Source organism: Anoplophora glabripennis, unplaced genomic scaffold (genome assembly GCF_000390285.2).
Source record: "Anoplophora glabripennis isolate ALB-LARVAE unplaced genomic scaffold, Agla_2.0 scaffold949, whole genome shotgun sequence".
In the NCBI taxonomy this organism is placed as follows: Eukaryota; Metazoa; Arthropoda; class Insecta; order Coleoptera; family Cerambycidae; genus Anoplophora; species Anoplophora glabripennis.
The window spans coordinates 108,915-129,189 of record NW_019417037.1 but is presented as its reverse complement, the minus strand read 5'-3'; the positions used below and the strand labels follow the sequence as shown (position 1 = coordinate 129,189).

The 20,275-nt window shown below is 34.6% G+C and overlaps 1 protein-coding gene across 2 annotated transcripts in view; it reads right to left on the bottom strand.

The window, feature by feature from the left end:
• The window catches only part of LOC108913926 (multidrug resistance-associated protein 4-like), a 31,711-nt gene extending 16,869 nt beyond the window's left edge, over window positions 1-14,842 (bottom strand). The window contains exons 1-3 of one of the 2 annotated variants that reach the window (XM_018719575.1): window positions 14,658-14,842; window positions 11,724-12,182; window positions 153-263 (exon numbers count right to left, since the gene is read on the bottom strand). In XM_018719575.1, coding sequence (XP_018575091.1) covers window positions 153-263; window positions 11,724-11,797 — 185 coding nt within the window. In that variant the 5' untranslated portion in view covers window positions 11,798-12,182; window positions 14,658-14,842. The remainder of the gene's footprint in view (window positions 1-152; window positions 264-11,723; window positions 12,183-14,657) is intronic. The other variant, XM_018719576.1, reaches the window with a different exon arrangement.
• Window positions 14,843-20,275: the final 5,433 nt, after the last annotated feature.

The following is a 20,275-nucleotide window of genomic DNA, read 5'->3' as shown; positions in this document are numbered from 1 at the left end:
GTTCCACGCAATTTTTGTCCAGGTCGGTGATCCGCTTGACGTGAAACATCCCTTATATATCTGTGATCTATGATATAAATAAATAATAATAAATTGTTTTTAGCAAACTGAATATTATTGTTACTCCAATTGCGAGAAAAAAATTTACTTACCTCTCTAACCTATCACCTAGTAACATACTCCGGTCGCTACGGAGTGGATTGTACAAGTCATCTACATCTAAAGTTTTTCGGTATCCCTTCTTGAACATGCCAATCGTGTACCTGTAACAAACGTCTGCCATTATTTCATTGTTCAAACTTACTCAGTTTGATACAACAGTAGTTTCTTTTTTGTCTTCATCCTCAGAAACGATGTTTCTGAGGATGAATTGTAATATTTTTGGAGTTATATGAATATATTCGACCATTTTAAGCAGAATACATCGCAACTGTGTCAACAGAACTATCAACATTTATTTGATTTTGAAAGCGAAAATAAGTTAATTAAATGAATTACAATTAAATCTATTATAATGTTAACTAGGTATCTCATGATGTTTGAAATTTTTGATTATGCAAAAAAATCCATAAAAATTGTCATTACGCATAACGGTTGCTTTAATCAATTTTTTGTACAATCCGTACGGTAATTGTTGAGATATAATTCCCTGCGTCACTTTCTTGGAATTAACCGCAAATCATCAAAATTGCAAAACGGTGCTAACAATTAATAATAATCATAATGGTCAAAACATATTGAGAACTTCTGGAATCGTCGCCTATACAGAAAAAGATGAATAGTTGTGGCCACGCGAGCCGTGCACTTATTTGTATTAAATAGAGAAATTGTTATTTAAATTTTAAGATATCATCAGTTCCAGTTTATTTTCATTATGCCTTTTATTGTTTAAGTTTAAAGCAAGATTAGTGAAAAATGTTTAAGTGAAGTAATTTATTTTTCTAGTTCTAGTCTTATTTTTAACTGTATTTTCTTTTTGTGAAAGAACAGTGTATTTATAGTGTGTATATTAATAAATGAGAATAAACATATCAAAATGGCTTCTCAGCAAAAATGAATTAATGGTCATAATTATAGAGTCGGTAATAAAAGCTGTTAAGTAAAAGCACCTTTATGTACTGCGATTTGTGTAAATACTTGTAAATGGTACTTGTAAAAAGTCAGCGGTTGTAAAACTGTTGTATAGTAGGTACTTATTAACAAAAATTATTCTATTTGCAAAAAATATTTTTGCTGATATATTTTTCGTAGCTCTATTTATTTGCTCTTCAAATATTGCATCAAAGTTTTGCAAACTGCATATCGTGCATAATTTTATATTCAATTTAATTCAAAATAGACAATAAAGCAACATTAATAATTATTTTTCACTCGTATCTACATAGCAATAGATACATGTCATTTACATGACAATTTTCAAGTAAAACGTTATCACTTTATTTTAGAGACTAAATATTATTAAGGACGTACAAAACATAGTTTAGTTAATAGTTAAATCGTTTGTTCGCCAAGTAGTGAAAATATAATAATAAGTTTTCTGTGTTTTTTAAGTTAAAATGCTCTTTTAGAAAAATTTATTATTATACCTAAACGTGTGCTTTTAAAATGGAAAAAACACTCAGTTATAATATAACCTAGATACATCTCCGTGGCTGCGTATGTAGAACAAGTTTCATGAGATAATTCCTATCATTAATTTAAAGACTTGTAATATTTTATTCTAAATAAATATTACATAACTAATTTCCCCTCCTTGTGATAAGGATTTGTAGTTAATATAATATGTTTTCTAAATATACATGGTGGCCAAATGAAAACGAAACAGCCATTTTCAGGAACTGCGTCAAGATTGTAGAAAAACGCTCAGACCCGTCGATTTTAGATTAAAGGGGGACATTCTTTGCTGGTATTTTTGACTCCGCCACTTTCACCCCCAAGCAAGGGTAAGCATCACCCCTAAATATGGCATTGGGGGTTGAGTAATATTTCTTTTGAAAGCTCTTACAATTCTCTTTACAACAGACTTTAAATTTTATAATTCCGCCCGATACATTGAAAAAAACTTACATTTTAAAATTTAAATTATGTTTAGTTGCTTACTTACTACTTAGTGATTAAATGTTCAAGCTGATGACCGTCCGCTTCCATATAAGAATAAAGATTTTGTTCGAAATGTTCGCGCACATTCCGAAGCATTTCCGGAGTGATTCGGCGGCATTCGTCGACGATTCTTTGACGCAAATCCTCCAGCGACGCTGGCTGTATTTATAGATTTTACTTTTTAGGTATCCCCACAAAAAGAAATCAAGGGGCGATAAATCCGGTGATCGTGGAGGCCTCTTCTCCCAATCCAATTCTGTAGAAAATGTTGGTCCAAATACCGACGGACAATTACCTGTTGAAAAATCAAATGATCTTCATCATACTCTGGAACATTTTCAATAATATCCGTCAAGGCAGGGTCAATAGCGTCTTCCAGTAATTACAAATACATTTGGCCAGTCAAATTACCAGGTAGAAAATAAGGACCCACCAGCCGGTCACCGAAAATTCCAGCCCATACATTTAATTTTTCCGGTTGCTGTGTATGCACCTCGTGAAAAACTCTTGTGTTTGAATCGGACCAACAGCGGCAATTGTGACGATTTACCGTCCCGTTCAAGAAAAAACTGCATTCATCATCGTTCCCTGCTCGCTCACTCATTAATTCGCAAAATTGCAAACGGGTGTCATAATCAACCTCATGAAGTTCCTGGACTAAATGTATTATGTATGGATGGAATTTATTCTTCTTCAAAATAGTTTCTATGCTAGTTCGATTGATCCTAGACACAGATGCCAGCTGCCTCGTACTTAATGTAGGATCAAGATGAACTTGTCCCAAAACTGCAACTTCACTAGCTTCATTAACTATAGGTTTTTCAATTTCTCGTTTTTTATTGGNACAATGCTCAACAAACAGAGGTATCAGATAAGACGATGTTCTTCAAGAAGTCGACGAAGAAATTGATGTGCAGTTTGATAATATGATTGAAGAAATATGATAATAGGCCCATTCAGTGATATATAATTTTAAACTTTTTCTTTCATTTTCTGATAGTATTTAACCACCTAAATATATCTAAAAAAAATTAGGTCAATAGGATTAATAAGTGATATATTTAATTCTGAATTTGTAAGACCTTTAAAAAGGTCAACACTGCGGGAGAACAGGTAATGACGTCACGATACCGGCCACTCGGCGATCAAGTCGCGAGCAGTCGGAGAGATGTGTAGATATTTGATATACTTTTACCTATATTATATACCCATATTTTTAAGTGTATAAATAGAGATTATATAAGAGATATACATCAAGTCTTGTTGAAATGCATTTTTCACACAACATATTTATTACAAACATAGAATGACTTGGAATACCTAAATACATTTTCGGATTTATCTCAATGACGTAAATGGTTCGCTTTTCTACTTTTTCTTTTGCTTTCCATTTTTGTACAATTGTACCCAACGTACTAGACTCGGTACTTGTGGATGTATGCGACGACGTGTATGTGCGAGTAGTACTTTGACTAGTATTTGAAGCAACTCAGAACCACCCTCGTTTTTCTTTGGTTGCCCGTCTAGGGAGTTGTAAAATATTATTATTTAAATAAATTGCTTACAGGTCCCTCTCGCCACATATTTCGGAATTTTTGTGGACGGGAACGTTTAGATGGGGTAGAAATTTTTTTTTCGACATAAATTTGAAAATTCTGCTCTAAATGTTTAAATAATAATATTTATAACCCCCTAGATGGGCAACCAAAAAAAACGAGGGAGGTTCTGAGTTGCTTATATAGTAGGATCGTATTCGATGAAAAGTAGAGCAAAAAGTTGTCAGTCTTTTATCAAAGGAAAATCGTGTCATCATTTTTAGGAGGCGTAGGATGAACCATTTCAAATTTAAAATGAAATTGAATGTTAAATTTGAAATACCGCTGCATACGCACTGTGTTCTGGTAGTAGCTGTAGTCGCCCAGGTGCATCGAGTGTACGAAGTGGTCGGTTATACGTCAAATACTAACCTGGCGAGCTTGATCGTAAAACAGAGAGCTCCCCCAAAAAATAAGTAAACAACAGTGGCGCGTACAGAGGTAAAATGTAGTATATATGTGGAAATTAAAAAACAAATTGGATTTATAATAAATTACATTTAAAATAAATAGTTTATGAGAATAAAGGAATTTTTGTAGGAACAAGGGTGCCAGACGTGAACTGATCCCTTCGTCCCTTCATAATGACTAAAGAAATTATTCAATTTTTAAAACCCTTAAACTGGTATGGTACTGGATATTTCGAATTTTTTATGAACACGAACATTTAGAGGGGTAGAATTTTTTTCCGGCATAAAGTTGAAAATTGTGCTCTAAATGTTCAAATAATAATATTTTACAACCCCCTAGACGTGCAACCAAAGAAAAACGAAGGTGGTTTTGAGTTGCATACCTTGGCTGGGGAAACCGTTGATAACATCACACAAACTTTTCATTTTTGGGTATTGAAATAAGTATTTTTTTTCGGAGTCAATCCTGAGGTACTTTTGCAGCCTGGAACTATACAATATTTGTACAATTCTCGGTTTCGACCCATTTAGACATAAAAACAATGATTAACGAAACTGCNTCCACAAACTTTTCATTTTTGGGTATTGAAATAAGTATTTTTTTTCGGAGTCAATCCTGAGGTACTTTTGCAGCCTGGAACTATACAATATTTGTACAATTCTCGGTTTCGACCCATTTAGACATAAAAACAATGATTAACGAAACTGCCAAGCGTACCACACACCGTATGTATTAATAACACAGAATGGGATGAGAGCGATCGCGAGCGCGAGCGGAGTGCTCTGCCAGTCGCCCGTACCGGTTATGACGTCAGGCAATGGTTGCTCAACGTTTTTCCGCGCTCTGTTTTCATTAATTTATTTCACACATTTCTCGTTGAACCAAAAAATAGATTTTTGGCATACTAACTGATTAAGGGCCCCATATTATTTAAATAGTGTTTTCCGCAAAGACAAATAATTTCAAACATTTAATAACTGAATAATCTAAAGCTTATCAAATAACAGGAATGTTATGTCATGCCACCTGAGTATTTTCAGTAAAACGAATAAACAGGTGCAAAAAACGATCAAACCATCAAGGTTTTAGGTACTGAAATCTACGAAAATACTAACTTTTTTATATATAATTCCACATGTAAATATTCTTATAACATTTACTTGCTTAGTCCTACATATAAAATTGTTTACTTTTATTTATAAGTACGTGAAAATAATTCTTAAAATGTGGGGTTAGGATAACAGCAAACGCATGTTTTACAAACGCTTTTTTTTAGTTATTATTTTATTTGAGTAAATTTAAATGGTAACAATGAATAAACAAAACATCAAGGATTTTATTTTTGTGCTTACTTTTGTTCTACACGTTTTACTTTAAAGATTTCAGTACCTAAAAACGCCAGAAATTTCACTATTTCTCGGCCAGGAATATGGCCACCTTAAGGGGTAAACTTTTGAAATATGCAAAAAAAAATTATACTGAATGGGCCTCAACTTTAAAATCAAAATCGGGCGGAATTATAAAATTTAATGTCCGTTGTAAAGAGAATTGTAAGAGCTTTTAAAAGAAATATTACTCAACCCCCAATGCCATTTAAATATTTTGGGGTGATGCTTACCCTTGCTTGGGGGGTGAAAGTGGCGTAGTTTGAATTGCAGCCTCAAGATGACGGTGTGATTGGCAACAAACCTCAACCATAGTGGTTACATACCCTAGAATAAGTTCATAGCAGATGACATTGATTTACGTACTTGGAGAGTTGGATTGTCATTCTTTTCTGTTCTCGGCCTTAAAAGGCATTTTTTATCAGCATTATCTGCACCAAAAATGGTCGACGAGCTTAACACTTTAAACGAGAAAACCATTTACGTGGTGTGCTTTTCCTAATGATATTCTCTATGTAAACGACACAAATTGCTCTAGCTGCAACAAATACCTTAACTTCTCTGTTGAACTCAAACAACAGGAAAATATATCTTTTTATATAAAATTAAAAAAAAACAGGTAATAAGGCAGATATTCCTTCACAAGAGGATAATGGATATGATTTTCGCGATTATTAATGTTAGACAGTACTATTCAAATCCCATGCTTTAAGAAAGAGGTAGTTTCAAGTGGGACTATCATTGCTTCATCCTCAACTTTTTAATTCTTACCCATTTTTGTAAACATTGGTCTCTAGACCTAAGTCCTCTAATTAGGTATTTAGCCCCTTGGATAAGTAAATAAATTTATTTGTTTAGGTAATATTTTTCTTATTATTAACCTTTTTGTTTGCAGCATGGAATAACGAAATAGATGGTAGTTTCGAAATATTACCGCATACAACTTCTATTATCAACACTGAATACTAAGAAGCTTTGCAAAATGCTCTTAGTACTTTGCTGACTAACACCTGTTGTCGGAAGATATAATGGATTGAGGTATAGTAGATTGGAAATGGAATTTTGCAGTTTTGCACTATCTAAACAATAGTAATAGAACGCGTGCATGTAATCATGAAAAATACCTGTCATCTAGAGTTACATTAATGATACTGGCAATCTAAATGTCTTTGCTTTTAATAGAACTTAAATAAAAGTACCGTTTCCCTGTTTCCCTGTAGTTATTTGTAACACTTGTTTATTTTTAAAGTATTGTAATAATACGAATTTATATTTTATTATGAAATGAAATTATCGTGGTTGCTTTGAATCAGACCTCAGCTGTATAAACGGAATGTGCCAGCCACGTATTTATTTGCCCGTATATACAAAGATGTAGACCGGGATGCCGAAACTAAAAGAGGTTGTTTTTTGTGACAGTGGTGCTTGGCCAGCGCCCGAATGTGGTTGATATTATATGTGTGCATATCTTTGTTTAATGATTTGTGAATTTGTGAGTAATATGCCATACTCGTTTATGTTTTTGAAAACCTCAGGGAGCGCCACGTGTTCCCGGTCTTAATGGCTGTGGTTCCTTCAAAGCGTGCCTTGTAAGTTCTACGGGGTCTTATATGCGCTTTGATTGACAAATACTGGGTGGTGTTGGGGTAGGTGGCATAATAATAGTTTGACTCACACACCCAGTAGTTGGGATGCTAACCAGTTGGCGTCCGGGGGAGCCTCGACGTATTTCAGGTGACAGTAGCTTGTTGTTGAAGAAAGAATGATACATATTTGCTAATTAATATAATGAAACCATATGAAAGGATATACCTTGAGTCCTAAGGTTAGGGGGAGTGTAACCCCCCGGTGAGTTATTTATTTTTATTGACAGAACAGTAACTTTGTTATTTGTTTCATATACCCTCGTAATTTCTGGCAAATGACCCGGCTGTTGTTGAGATAACTGCTTTGTGATGGCGCATGTGTAAAAGGTAACAATACCAACAATAACATCGATTTTACATATTGAAAAATTAGTACTGTATATATTTATATTGAACTTAATAACGTATCTGAAAACTTTCTTATATTTATATATACAGAGCTGGAAAATCCACATGGTCCATCTCCCTTTAGATGAGAGCGACAAAGTAAAGTAAAGAAATCCGTGCGATAGACAAGGATAGCTATAGTGAAGACGTTTCATAATCTGAATAGTCACCGCCCGTTTCCGGTTAAAACTATTCAGATTATGAAACGTCTTCAATGTAACCATTCTATGACTTACTTTATCGCTCTCACGTAACGGCCGATGTACCATGGGGACTTTCCGAACCTGTATATATATTTCCTATTTTTATGTGCTTTTAGATTGAAATGAATAATATTAAGATATCGCAATTAAAGTTCTACCAAAAACTACATGTACTTCATGATCTAAAATAATACAAAAATTTGATGAACTCATGGGCGTTATCCCTATATTTACTGTTGCACAATACTTCACATATAATTTTATTCCTGTGTTGTACATGTAATGGTGAATAAACGTAATTTATGATTTACAGTATAATCCTCTCTAAATATTGGAGGTAGCCTAATTTAAATCGTGGATATCTTTCCTAACGTGTTTCTTTTATATGCTCGAAGATTTCATTCTTGCTTCACAATTAACTTTTTTTTTTATGCCAATCTTATCAGCCATTTAGTATTTACATGAATCTAAGTACCTAAATGTTTAACACTTAATATGATACACAGTAATTATGGAGCACTTATTAGATGTCCTTTTTTCAATCGTGCAACATGTATGTAGGGTGTAACAAAGACTTTGCCACAAATTGTAAGGAATTACTAATTAGTTACATAAAAAAATCAAGAGAATAATATTTCTTGAAACAATTTTTATCTACTCCGACATCCTTAAGGGATGAAAAATAGAGTTTTTAATGTGCATTCTGTCGTAGCAGTTATCTACTGTATAAAATTTGCAAAAAATGTATACTTTATCTAGACAGGGTGATTAACAGAAAGTGTAAACAAATTTGTCTTATATGCCTTCTTCAATTATTATTGATTTATAAGTTGTTGGACGTTGAATTTAAAAAGAAATAAAAATATGGTTGAATGATTTCCGGGCTGGTTGCCACGTCGTCGGTTTACAACACTTGACGTTTCGAGAGACATATCGCTCTCTTCTTCAGAAGTTACTCTGAAACTGGAGATCTACTAGTATTGTAACTATTTATATTTGATGTGGTCACTGGTCCATGATGTTCCGGTGAGTGACCTCATACGCATTGTTGACGTTCCAGTGGGTTGCTTTCAAGGATGACTCTCTTCCATATACCTGGCAGATCCACGCCACTATCTCTGTTGAAGTTATTCGGACTTTTGTAAATTTCTAAAGCTTCTCTGTATAGTCGGGGCCAAATTCTTCTCTCTCTCACCACCATGTTGGCTTCACTCAGATCCACTGTGTGTCCTGTGTCCGCGCTATGCTCTGCTACTGCCGATTTTTCCCAGTTATTATTTTTGAGGTGACTTTTGTGCTCCTTTAACCTCGTGATTATGTGCCTTCCTATTCGTCCTATGTAGACCTTTCCGCAAGAGCAAGGAATACTGTACACACCGGGGCCCTGGAGCTGGTCGTTGTTGCAGGTCTTTGGAAACGCTGCCGCCACCTTCCTTACAGTACTGAATACTGTGTTGATATTCCTCTTCTTCAAAGGACGCCCGATTTTATCTGTACAACCTTTCACGTAAGGTAGATGGGTGTGTTACCTTTCACGTAAGGTAGATGGGTGTATGTCTCCTCGGAGACATACACCCATTGAGAAACAGGAGTAGGCTTAGCGACGACGTATCTACCTTACGTGAAAGGTTGTAGAGATAAACTCGGGCGTCTTTTGAAGAAGAGGAATATCAACACAGTATTCAGTACTATAAGGACCAGTGACCACATCAAATATAAATAGTGACAAGACTAGTACATCTCCAGTTTCAGAGTAACTTCTGAAGAAGGGAGCGGTATGTCTCTCGAAACGTCAAGTGTTGTAAACCGACGAGATGGCAACCAGCTCGGAAAACATTCAACCATTAACGACAGCCACGGAAGCCTACAAACGAAATAAAAATATTTTATGTATTAGCTTCAAAACTATTTGTTATCATTTTATTTTTAATGCTTCACTCACGTATGCCAGTAAAAACAATTTTATGCCGGATTTGTGAATTATTAGGCATATTTCTTTGTTTGTTACGTTATGTCGTCTATTTTAAGATATAAGGCATTTAAGATTTAAGGTAATAATGACATCTAGGCACAGGAAACAAAAAATTCAGTTACAGGAACATCTTTAATATAATTAAGAATACGAGATAAAATATATAAGATAATCTTTTAGTTCAAGAATTAACAATAGTGTCAATAAAATGAGAACAATAATGTCAGATAAACATAATTAAGTAGGCATATAAAGTCTTAAGTTCCAGTAGCTGAACGAAAAATATTTAATTAGACAGATGTAATGTAGGTAGATATCCTTAATTCCATGTTCTCCAGATTTAAAATTTAAATCTATCGGATTTTTTGCATCTATTTAATCTACCCGAATAAAATTTATCTTGTTTATTTCATGAAAGATAATGAAAACAATTTTTTTGGACGTCCTGTGTCTCAGAAGTAAGCCGTTGTGGACCCATATTTATATAATCTTTTTATCTTAAAATTAGTCAAAGATTCACCCTTTAAAGTTTGTACTTAATAAACACCCTGTATAGTTGAAATATTTCTTCAATTGTTGTAATTTTATTAGTGTGATAGATAATACCTCATTCAGGGTTTAAGACTAAATATTATATGCTCACAATTTATATCTAATTTCTAACCAAAAGGTTTGGAGTTTGGAGATACTATTATGTATTTGCTTGAAATGTAGTTAGAACCAATAATTTTTTATTATAATTGGCGTGTGAAAAAACTAATGCATAATGCTCCAAAACTAATTAATTTTCATCCAAAATGTTCAATGTCTGAAGATATTATGTGGATGAGATATAACTTTGTGAGATTTAAATTTCTCTGCGGATTTTTGTATTTGCCTATTGAATATAAGAGTGGACTCAGTACTGTACATACATCTAACTTCTACTACGGTCGACTCACTACTACATGTGCTCTCGCAGAGACACACACGTGTAGTGTTCGCCTGGCGACGGTATTATACACTAAAATATATGAAAAATTTCAAATTTGTACAATAACCTATGACTATATTGTATCTTAATGTCAACTGGTACAAAGTACCAGTTGCTTTCACAGAGAGGCTGTAAAAATGTAACTACTTAGTGTCGCATCAGGTGAAATAAAGTTTTTAACTATTACTGATCAATGTCTACTGACACAAAGCATTACTTTGTATCCACTAGAAGAGAAATAAACTTTTTAGCTAATGACTTTTTTTCTCCGCGAACTAAATTGTTATGTCTAAAACACGAATTGCTTAATTTTCCTTTAACAAAAATGATTTGTGTTACAAGATGAGGATCCATAGAGGTTTAATTGGTAGATACTATTTACCGTTAGTATAATTAGTATGTTTATTTTAGCAAAATGTATCACCAAACAATGTATGTGAAGCTTTTTCTGGTGAAAACAAAGCAATTAACAGAATATACTTCAAATTGATTTTTTAAAGAGGTACAGGTATTCAAATATTTTTTTAGTCATCTAATTAAAATAACAGTGATAGTTTTTAAGGTGTTTTTATGGAATTTAAGATAGGAAATGTATTTCAATATTTCGCTGGAATCATTAGACTCTAATGATTAGAGTTTTTCCAGCCAAATAAAATTCTCTATTTTGCTAAATATAAGTACAACTTTTGAAATTACATCTGTATTTTTTTTAAGGAAGTATTTTGGTATTGAGTTAAGTTCGATTAATTGCTTTGTGTTAAGCAAGCTTCACTTAATTTTTTTACTTCTAATTTTGACCTGCCTTGCATGTGCAGTTCATGTAAGTTTACTGGTGAGGATTTTGAAGCATAAACAGTAGCAAACTTTAAAATGCGAATGGTTCATATTCATATCATTCACATAGCACTTCTCGGTATGCAGCGTAACGTAAAGATACATATTCTAGTTATTATTACAACCGTCCACACACTCGTAGAATGTCGATGGCATGCTGCCGAATGCTATTCGGAAAATTAAATCATACGAGAACTTATGTAACTTTGTTACTTACGCGAAGAATATAACTGATAGGGGATTGGCAACATCCCTTGGATTGGGGTTGACGTTTTCTTTGGTGATATCCATGGCTGTGCTTTGAACGTAAAATATCAGCAGCCACCATTGACTTCGCTAATTACTATAGCACATATATACACACTCACTTCACAGTTTTTTTTGTGTTGTCACAGCAGCACAGACTATGATAATCGAGGTTTGTTTATTTTAACTTCCACTTTATATCTGAATTATTTCGGCGTTCGCTTTGCTGGGTTTTATAGCAGTCGCGTATAATTTCAGTCTTCAGTCTGTGGAATACATAAAAATATTATTGTCTCTGGAAGAACACCATTAGAAGTAGTTACAGATAGCCTGTGAGTTTCCCCTTTGATGATTTTAATGTGGAGTTTCAACCTGCCTGTTATACGGCAATTAAATTCTTTCGGTAGAGGGGCAGCGTGCCTTTCCAACTCTGAAATAAAGAAGAAAAATAATTAACACCGTCGCATATTAACGGAAAGAAGAAGGAGACTTTACACATCCGTTGAGAACTATTTAGTAAATATGTGATATCTTGTGATATCTTCGTAATATTATATAACCCTTCTTTATTGAAGAACAGGTTTCGGTAGTACTAAAACCACGTTTTCAGAATGCGAGGGTTACCGAGAATATACGGTACCTGATTGCGAACAAAAGTTCCTTAAGACAAAACAATCCGAGATAGATAGATAGATCGCCCTGTATTTAGGTTTGATAATATTACTCAAAGTAGCTGAAGACGTACGAAATACTGCTGGAAATATAACTGTCTATCGGGAATTGTAATTATTTGTATAATTATTTTTATAAAAATAATGACAAAGTAATGAAGGCAATTTAAATTCATAAGTTTACATTAACTGCTCCATTTAAGTAACAATAATTGCTATTTCCTTTAGGAGTAGCAAGCAATTTTATACCATTGCAAATAAAAATCTAAGTGGCTCTTATTTTCGCATATTTATTTAAATTTTAAACAGTATACATCCGAGATAACGTAAAATATGTTTTAAACAAATACGTGTACCTATACATATTTATTGTGCATGTCATTATGTAATTAACCGATAACAATTTTGTTAAAAATACGGACAAGTCACACGTTGAAGTCTCTAAATCTACTTGCTTTAGTTCCAGTTGAGATCGAATTTGAATATTATTGGACAATTTTTTCATCTTTATAGTCGGAATGGTCGGAAAAAATGAAATGGTGGGATTCTTGTCAATTTTAGAGAAAAGGGTTATAACTTCAACAGGATTATTATGGATTATTCTAAATAAATAATTAAAATAATTTAGAAATGTCAAAAACAAGGGTTTGTTTAGAATTAAATCAGAATTAGTAAAAAATATGCCCTTTTGACAATAATTGCTCAAAAGGTCCACCTCTAATTTCAGTACATTTATCAACGCGTTTATTAAAAGATTGTCTTATTTTAAAGTATAAATCCTTATCGCGAAATGACTCCGCAGGATTTAAAACCTCCTGCCAAAGTTTTTCCCGGGTGTTTATAATTTCTACATAAACAACTGATTTCATGTAACCCAAAAACAAAAGTCCATGGAGTTGAAATCAGGGCTGCGAGGAGGCAATGACATTCGACTCCCACGACCTACCCAACGATCCGAAAAAGTTTGATTACGATAGTTCCGTACTTGGACAGGAAAATGAGGAGGAACATCTGATTTCATGTAACCCCAAAAATAAAATTTCATGGGGTTGAAATCAAGGCTGCGAGGAGGCCATAATATTCGACTCCCACGACCCATCCAAAGATCCGGAAAAGTTTGATAACGATAGTTCCGAATTTGAACAGAAAAATAAGTGGGAGCTCCATCTTGCATGGAGTAGAAATTCTGCCGTAAATTTAATGGTAAATCGTCCTGGTAATTAACTACTTTAAATGGTGCTGTAGGAAATCTAAATACAAGTCACCCGGCCAGGGTTGAAAAAAGTTAAAATATAGAGGTTTTTCAAGATAACTCAAAAGGGGTAAGAGCTAGAAAAAACAGTTCCTTATAAAAGTTATAGAGTATAAAATTTTACATAAAAATGATACATTGACTTTTTCTTGTACTATTAAAATTAACAGAGTCAGGGAGACTAGAAGTTAAGGGATGATTTCAGAAATTAAAAAAATCATAACAAGCAGAAAAATGAATGATTTTCCCCCTTTGGAGTTATCTTGAAAAATCCCTATATTTTATCTTTTTCCACCCCTGGCCTTAGGTTGAAAAAAATTACTGTTACTTATTGTTATTATAACTCAAACTAACTTATATAAAAAATTCAGGCAAGTTGACCAAAATCCGATTTAAAGGCCCATTTAATTGGATCAGTTTCTACTAAACAGTGAAGTTACTAGTGAGTTTTCTGAAAATATATTAGTTAATATAAACAACACCTTATACGTCCTCTAACAATCGTTTTTGATTAAGAGAACAACTCCAAAAAATATTTTTAGTTTTTCCGAATCATTTTTCTAAAAAACAGATTCGAGTTATATTTCTGCAAATTTGTTCAATGGTGTAACAAGATAAACATTTATATAGACGGATAAGGTACAGTTACTTACATTTTATAGTTCTTGTTTCATTTCCCAATTAATAGCTACCATTTAGAAGAAAATACTTAAAAATCTATGTAAAATGTAAAGCACATTTAATTTCTATACACGGTATTTTGAAATACTTTTACCAGTTTGCTAATTTTAAAAGGAGTAATTAACAATACAATTATGTAGCGTTATATAAACCTATATTTAGCGTCAATGGAATGTTTGGAATTAATAAATCAGCAATTACCAAAATAAAGATATGTTATTAAGACATTTTTGCTAATAGTTAACCTACAAGTTAAGCAACAAGATTAAATATAAATGTATTACAACGTTTTATTATTTACCATTATCAATTAACCTTGCTTGTTGAAATCTCCTTGAGGTGAGGTGTAAATGCGGCTGTAACAAATGTGCATAAAATGCTAATAACTTTTATGTTTGCACCAACTTAAACTTGAACAACACTTTTATGTTCCCGCCGACGTTCACGGAGGTAGGGCAGAGCCGCTCGGTTGATAATGCCCTTACACTGGCGCTGTCGTGAGTCGACTAAAATACCAAATATTTGTAGTTGTAGTTTTGCTGGAGGTGGTGGATTCAATTCAATTGAAATCGCGCTAATTCATGATTCTACGAAATAGTACTTGTTATTATCTATGCGGAATAGTACGATACGCGCTCTCATTATAACATGCTGTTAATTTGGATATAGGCAGGATATTGTAAATAATAATATTTATTTGAATTAGGTATTATACAGATTTTCCTCCTTTGTTAGGTAAAGGGGGTAACCTGAACGAAGTAAATAAAAAAAACACACTTTCTTAAAATGAGTCATAAATGGTCTGCGTCTCTTAAAGTTTGGACCTGGAACGCAGTGTTTAATTTATTATCTAAGGACTCTTGAATATGTATATAGTAGACCTCAAAATTGTTATGGAGCAGTTCTCTCTTAATAGTTCACAGAATTTGAAAATCTTACGAGGGGAATTGAAATTAGGAGAGATTTGAGAAGTTTAAATTTTTAAAAGAAATTATTTATGGTGGAAGAGAATTTTCTTCCACAGAGACATGAAATCATGACTACTAAAATCATCCATTTTTCTTTATTTTGATTAAAATAAGGTAAGGTAAGGTTAAAATGATAAGGTATAACTATAACTTACAAAATCGGGTCATAATATTTATACTATCACCTCGCAAACGAGGCCCCAAATAAAAATCTTACAAGAGTGAAAAAAATAAAAAAAATAAAAATAAAATGTGTTCTCAAAAAAAAGTAGGGGGTCCATGGGTACTACAATCCTCTTCCCTCCGTTCGCGCCTTGATATTTATAATATCCAGTATGTCCAAGTAACGGCGTAGCCAGGATTTTTACAAGAAAAGGGCAAAACAAAAATACGTAATGTAAACTACTTATTAAAAACTTGTATTATTTAAACATTTGAACACTTTAAAATAAATTGGTTGCAATGCTATTGGAATCTTATTTCAGCACTAGTCTTCAGGGCTTCTGGCTAAACCTAGACAAAACTTTTTTTTCAAATTTATTTTTTGCTTCCAAGATATTCTTTCTACGCACATTTATCATGCAAATATTGACAAGCCGATTATCTGTCATTGTCGACCGTAACCAAGTTTTTACCCTAGGTGCTGAAGGATCTTTCAGTAGTACACGTTAGTTTTATAGTTGGGTAAAATAATAGGCATGATGACAGATTTTGAAAAACTGTTCTACTACTACTATCTGTAGTTGCAATCAGCTACATCAAAATAACCCTTTTGAAGCCCTGTTAAATACATTTGTAGCTGCCATCTGCACATAAAACTTCTGGGTCGGTTTTCCTTTTTCCACATAATTTTTAAAAGTCTTCATATTCGTAGCGTATTTAATTTCAATAATACTGTCTTCAAAGATTCCATCAGGCGATTCTGCTATCGTGGGATAGATAGTTTTTGCAAATCATTATACCACATTTTTTAATTTTTTTCCCCAAACTGGTACTTACATTTTTTCTCACTTCATCCTCTAACATTCTATCGCGTTTCATGGCCGATGCGTCTGAGATTTTTCCTGCCGTTATTAACGTGGTCAAAGCTACATCATTGATTTTGCATCGACTAAATTGAAACGCTCGTGAGGCCGTCACTCTGCCATATCTTAACTCATGCCGAAAACAGTTTTGATGTTGGTCTGGTCTCTTCTTCAACTTTCATGTCATCTTCATCAGTCAATACGAGTTTTTTCAAAAATGTGTCGCAGGACTGTTCTTTATATTTCAGCACCATTTTATGCATGGATAAACATTTGATCACAAACATAGTCTTTTTGATATTTTATTAACTTGCAGTTGTTGAGCTTTATGTTCTTTCCTTCTTTTAGAAACTATTTCCTTTCGTTCAGCTTTTGGCATATTTTTTCCTTTTCATAGGTTGTACCAAAGTTCTGCTTCACCAGAGAAGTTCTTTAAATTGTAGTAGCTACAAAAACATTAGTTTTTTTTTAAATCTTTATTTGTCATATTAAGCATTATATGAAGGTGCAACTTAAGGAATGATAATGCGGGCAAAGCTGTTATTAATGAATCAATGTACGGAATAATTAGTGATCTTCTGCATAACTCGTCGTAAGTTTGTGTTGGTGGATTAGCCCCATGTTTTTGGTGAGTCGTAACACTTGGTATATTGAAATATCTGTCAAGATCTTCGGTAAATTTTTCATCTTCTGCCACAACACTTTAACTTTCAACATCGGAATGTCTACGGTGTTTCTCCATAATATCTATCATTCTTTTTATATGGTTTTAACATTGAAGTAAGTGCATACTTTTTTAATGTAGAACATTTACGACCGGTTGCAGAAATGCCGAATATTTTGCTATAGGACCTACACTAACCATAGATTCCGATATTGTGACAGCGCAGTGTGTTTGAAAAGCAGTTTTTCTTATTCCGTCATTACCGTCTTTTGACAGTTTTTCAAGCGATGTGACCATTTGCACGTAATTTTCCTCAAGAATGGAATATAGAAAAATATTCAAAAATGATATAAAGAGCAAACTGACCGTATTGTCATAGGAAGGAAACTTGCTGTCAAGTTATTTAGAATTAAATTTATATCAGAATATCAATATTTAAATTTTCATAAATGAAATAAAAGTCGGGAAATATTTTATATTTCTCTGTTCTGTTATGACATTTAACTTTTTACCTCTTGTGAAAATCTTGTCAAAATTCATTATTTGAATAAAGAACATTTTATCCATTCCTTCAATCGATAAAAAAAATCTAGAGTGAGATCGAAAAATAGTTCAAAAATATGTTATTTTCCTTTTTCAATGCACAAATTAAATATTTTGGTCGCTTCTTTTTATTAAGCAGTGTTTTCAGAACTATTTTTTCCTATTTTAGAATAATTGAAGTACCCACAAAATGAAATTCCCATATAGCAGTACGAAGCCACTATTCCTCATGGTAGCATTTCATATCATTGAAAAATTTATTAGCAGTTTATTCTTACATTTTCAGATTTTTTAATTTTCCGAACATCTTGTAGATGTAACATCAATAGAACACTTATTTGATATTTAAAAGAAATCAAACAATTCAATCAAGAATGGCCTTTTGTAAAATGAAAAATAATTATATTTTCTTTGTGGATGAGATAAAATTCATAACAAAGTGCTACATCTATGAATAGTCGCTGCTGCTCAATGCTTTATAGCCCTTCAATATTGCTAAATGGACAGAGAGTACAATTTGTAATTAATGATATTGCGAGAAACAACCACATTTAAATCACCAGGAGCCGATGGAATCCTACCCGTACTGTTACAGCAGGGGGTGGATTGTCTGGCTCCGGTTTTAAATCACGTCTTCAGAGCCAGTATTGCACTTGGTTATATACCGCTGGCATGGAGATCGACGAACGTGACGTTTATTCCTAAACCAGGGCGTCCATCGTATGCCCAGGCAAAGGCATATCGCCCGATAAGTTTAACATCTTTCCTCCTGAAAACGTTGGAGAGAATAGTTGATAGGCATATAAGGGACGGGGTGTTGAGGGCAAATCCTCTACACCAGTACCAATACGCCTATCAGGCAGGCAGATCAGTCGACACAGTCCTTCATAGCCTAGTCTCTAGGATAGAGAGGGCGATGGACGACAAAGAGCTAGCTTTGGCAGCTTTTTTAGATATTGAAGGGGCATTTGATAATACACCTTTCGAATCTATTAATTCGGCAGTTCGCAACAGGGGCCTTGATGACACTTTGTGTCGTTGGATAGATACCATGTTGAGAAACCGGACAGTAACAGCTACCCTTTCGGGAGAGACATCCAAGTGTGTAGGTAGGCCGGGGCTGCCCCCAGGGAGGCGTGGTGGACGGCGCATTGGAGGGCCTTAATCGAAAGGGATTTTATACACAAGGCTATGCGGACGACTTAGTCGTTTTCATAGTCGGGAAACATAATATTATCGTTTCAGAACTCATGAAAGAGGCTTTGAAATGGATATATGACTGGTGTAAGGGGCAGGCACTGTCAGTAAACCCTGACAAAACGGTCGTAGTACCCTTCACCAGGAGAGGGAATTTAAATGAACTCTCTGAACCTATAATAGGGGACAGGAGCATTAGGCTTTCCAGGGAAGTAAAATATCTAGGGGTGATACTGGATAATAAGCTTACCTGGAATGCGCACTTGGAAAAAGTGGTGATTAAGGCGAAGCAGACATTGTGTGTATGCCGTCGCCTTATTGGGAGCACCTGGGGACTGAAACCAAAGATGTCATACTGGTTGCATACATTGATAGTAAGACCTAGGATTCTCTATGGCGCTGTGGTATGGTGGCAAAAAATACAACAGACCACAGCGAGGGAAAAACTGAATATAATTCAGAGATTGGCCTGTTTGGGCATAACGGGGGCGATGGCATCGATCCCGACAGCTGCACTAGAAGTCATGCTAAATCTACCACCGCTGCATGTAGTGGTGGAAAGAGAAGCGTGGCTAGCATCATATCGACTCAGGAATAACAACGACTGGAGGGGTAGTTCCAATTCCAGGATCATAGACACAGATGTGTCAGATACCATCTTGTCAGATACCATCCCAAAAGTTGGTTCCGACATAGATATGTCGGAACCAACTTTTGGGATGGTATCTGACAAGATGGTTCCAAGGTTTCACTTCCATAAGCCATTTGATACTCGAATAGAGGATCAAAGGAAAAGGGAGGAAAGGTTTAATACCCTGGAAAGGTGGAGCCTAGTATGGTTTACAGATGGCTCCAAAATGACCAGAGGGACGGGTGCAGGAATATATGGACTCGGACCCAGATGGAGTGCAAGCTACAGTCTGGGGGAGTTCCCTACCGTATTCCAAGCAGAAATTTTCGCGATAATGGCGTGTGTGGCAGATAATCTACGTAGAGTTTATAAACGTAAACTTATATATATATATATATTCTCTGATAGCGAATGAACTTGCTAGGAAGGGATTCGAGAGAGAGACGGAGCCCTTCTGTGGCACATCTCCCAGTGGGGTCAGGCGGGCTTTGGGCAAATGGACTGAGACAGAACCTAAGAAATACTGGTCTTCAAGGCCAGGACATAGCCATTCTAAGGAGCTCATGGAGTATCCTTCGAAGGAAAAAGTGAATGATTTACTGAGCTTGAACAGAATCCGGCTCTGGAGAGTGACAGGACTCATAACGAGACACTGTCACTTTAGAAAACATCTACATAAGCTAAAGCTTGTAGACAGTCCGGTCTGCCGATGATGTGAATCGGCGGATGAAACTTCTCTGCATATCCTGGGCGAGTGCCCGGGATTTGCACGTAGCAGAATGGCGCTCCTTGGGAGACCCTATTTGGAACCCAAGGAGCTGAGAGAAGTGTCAGCAAGGAAGCTTTTGGACTTTGTAAAAAGGACAAATCTACTTGCTGAATAGGACTAGT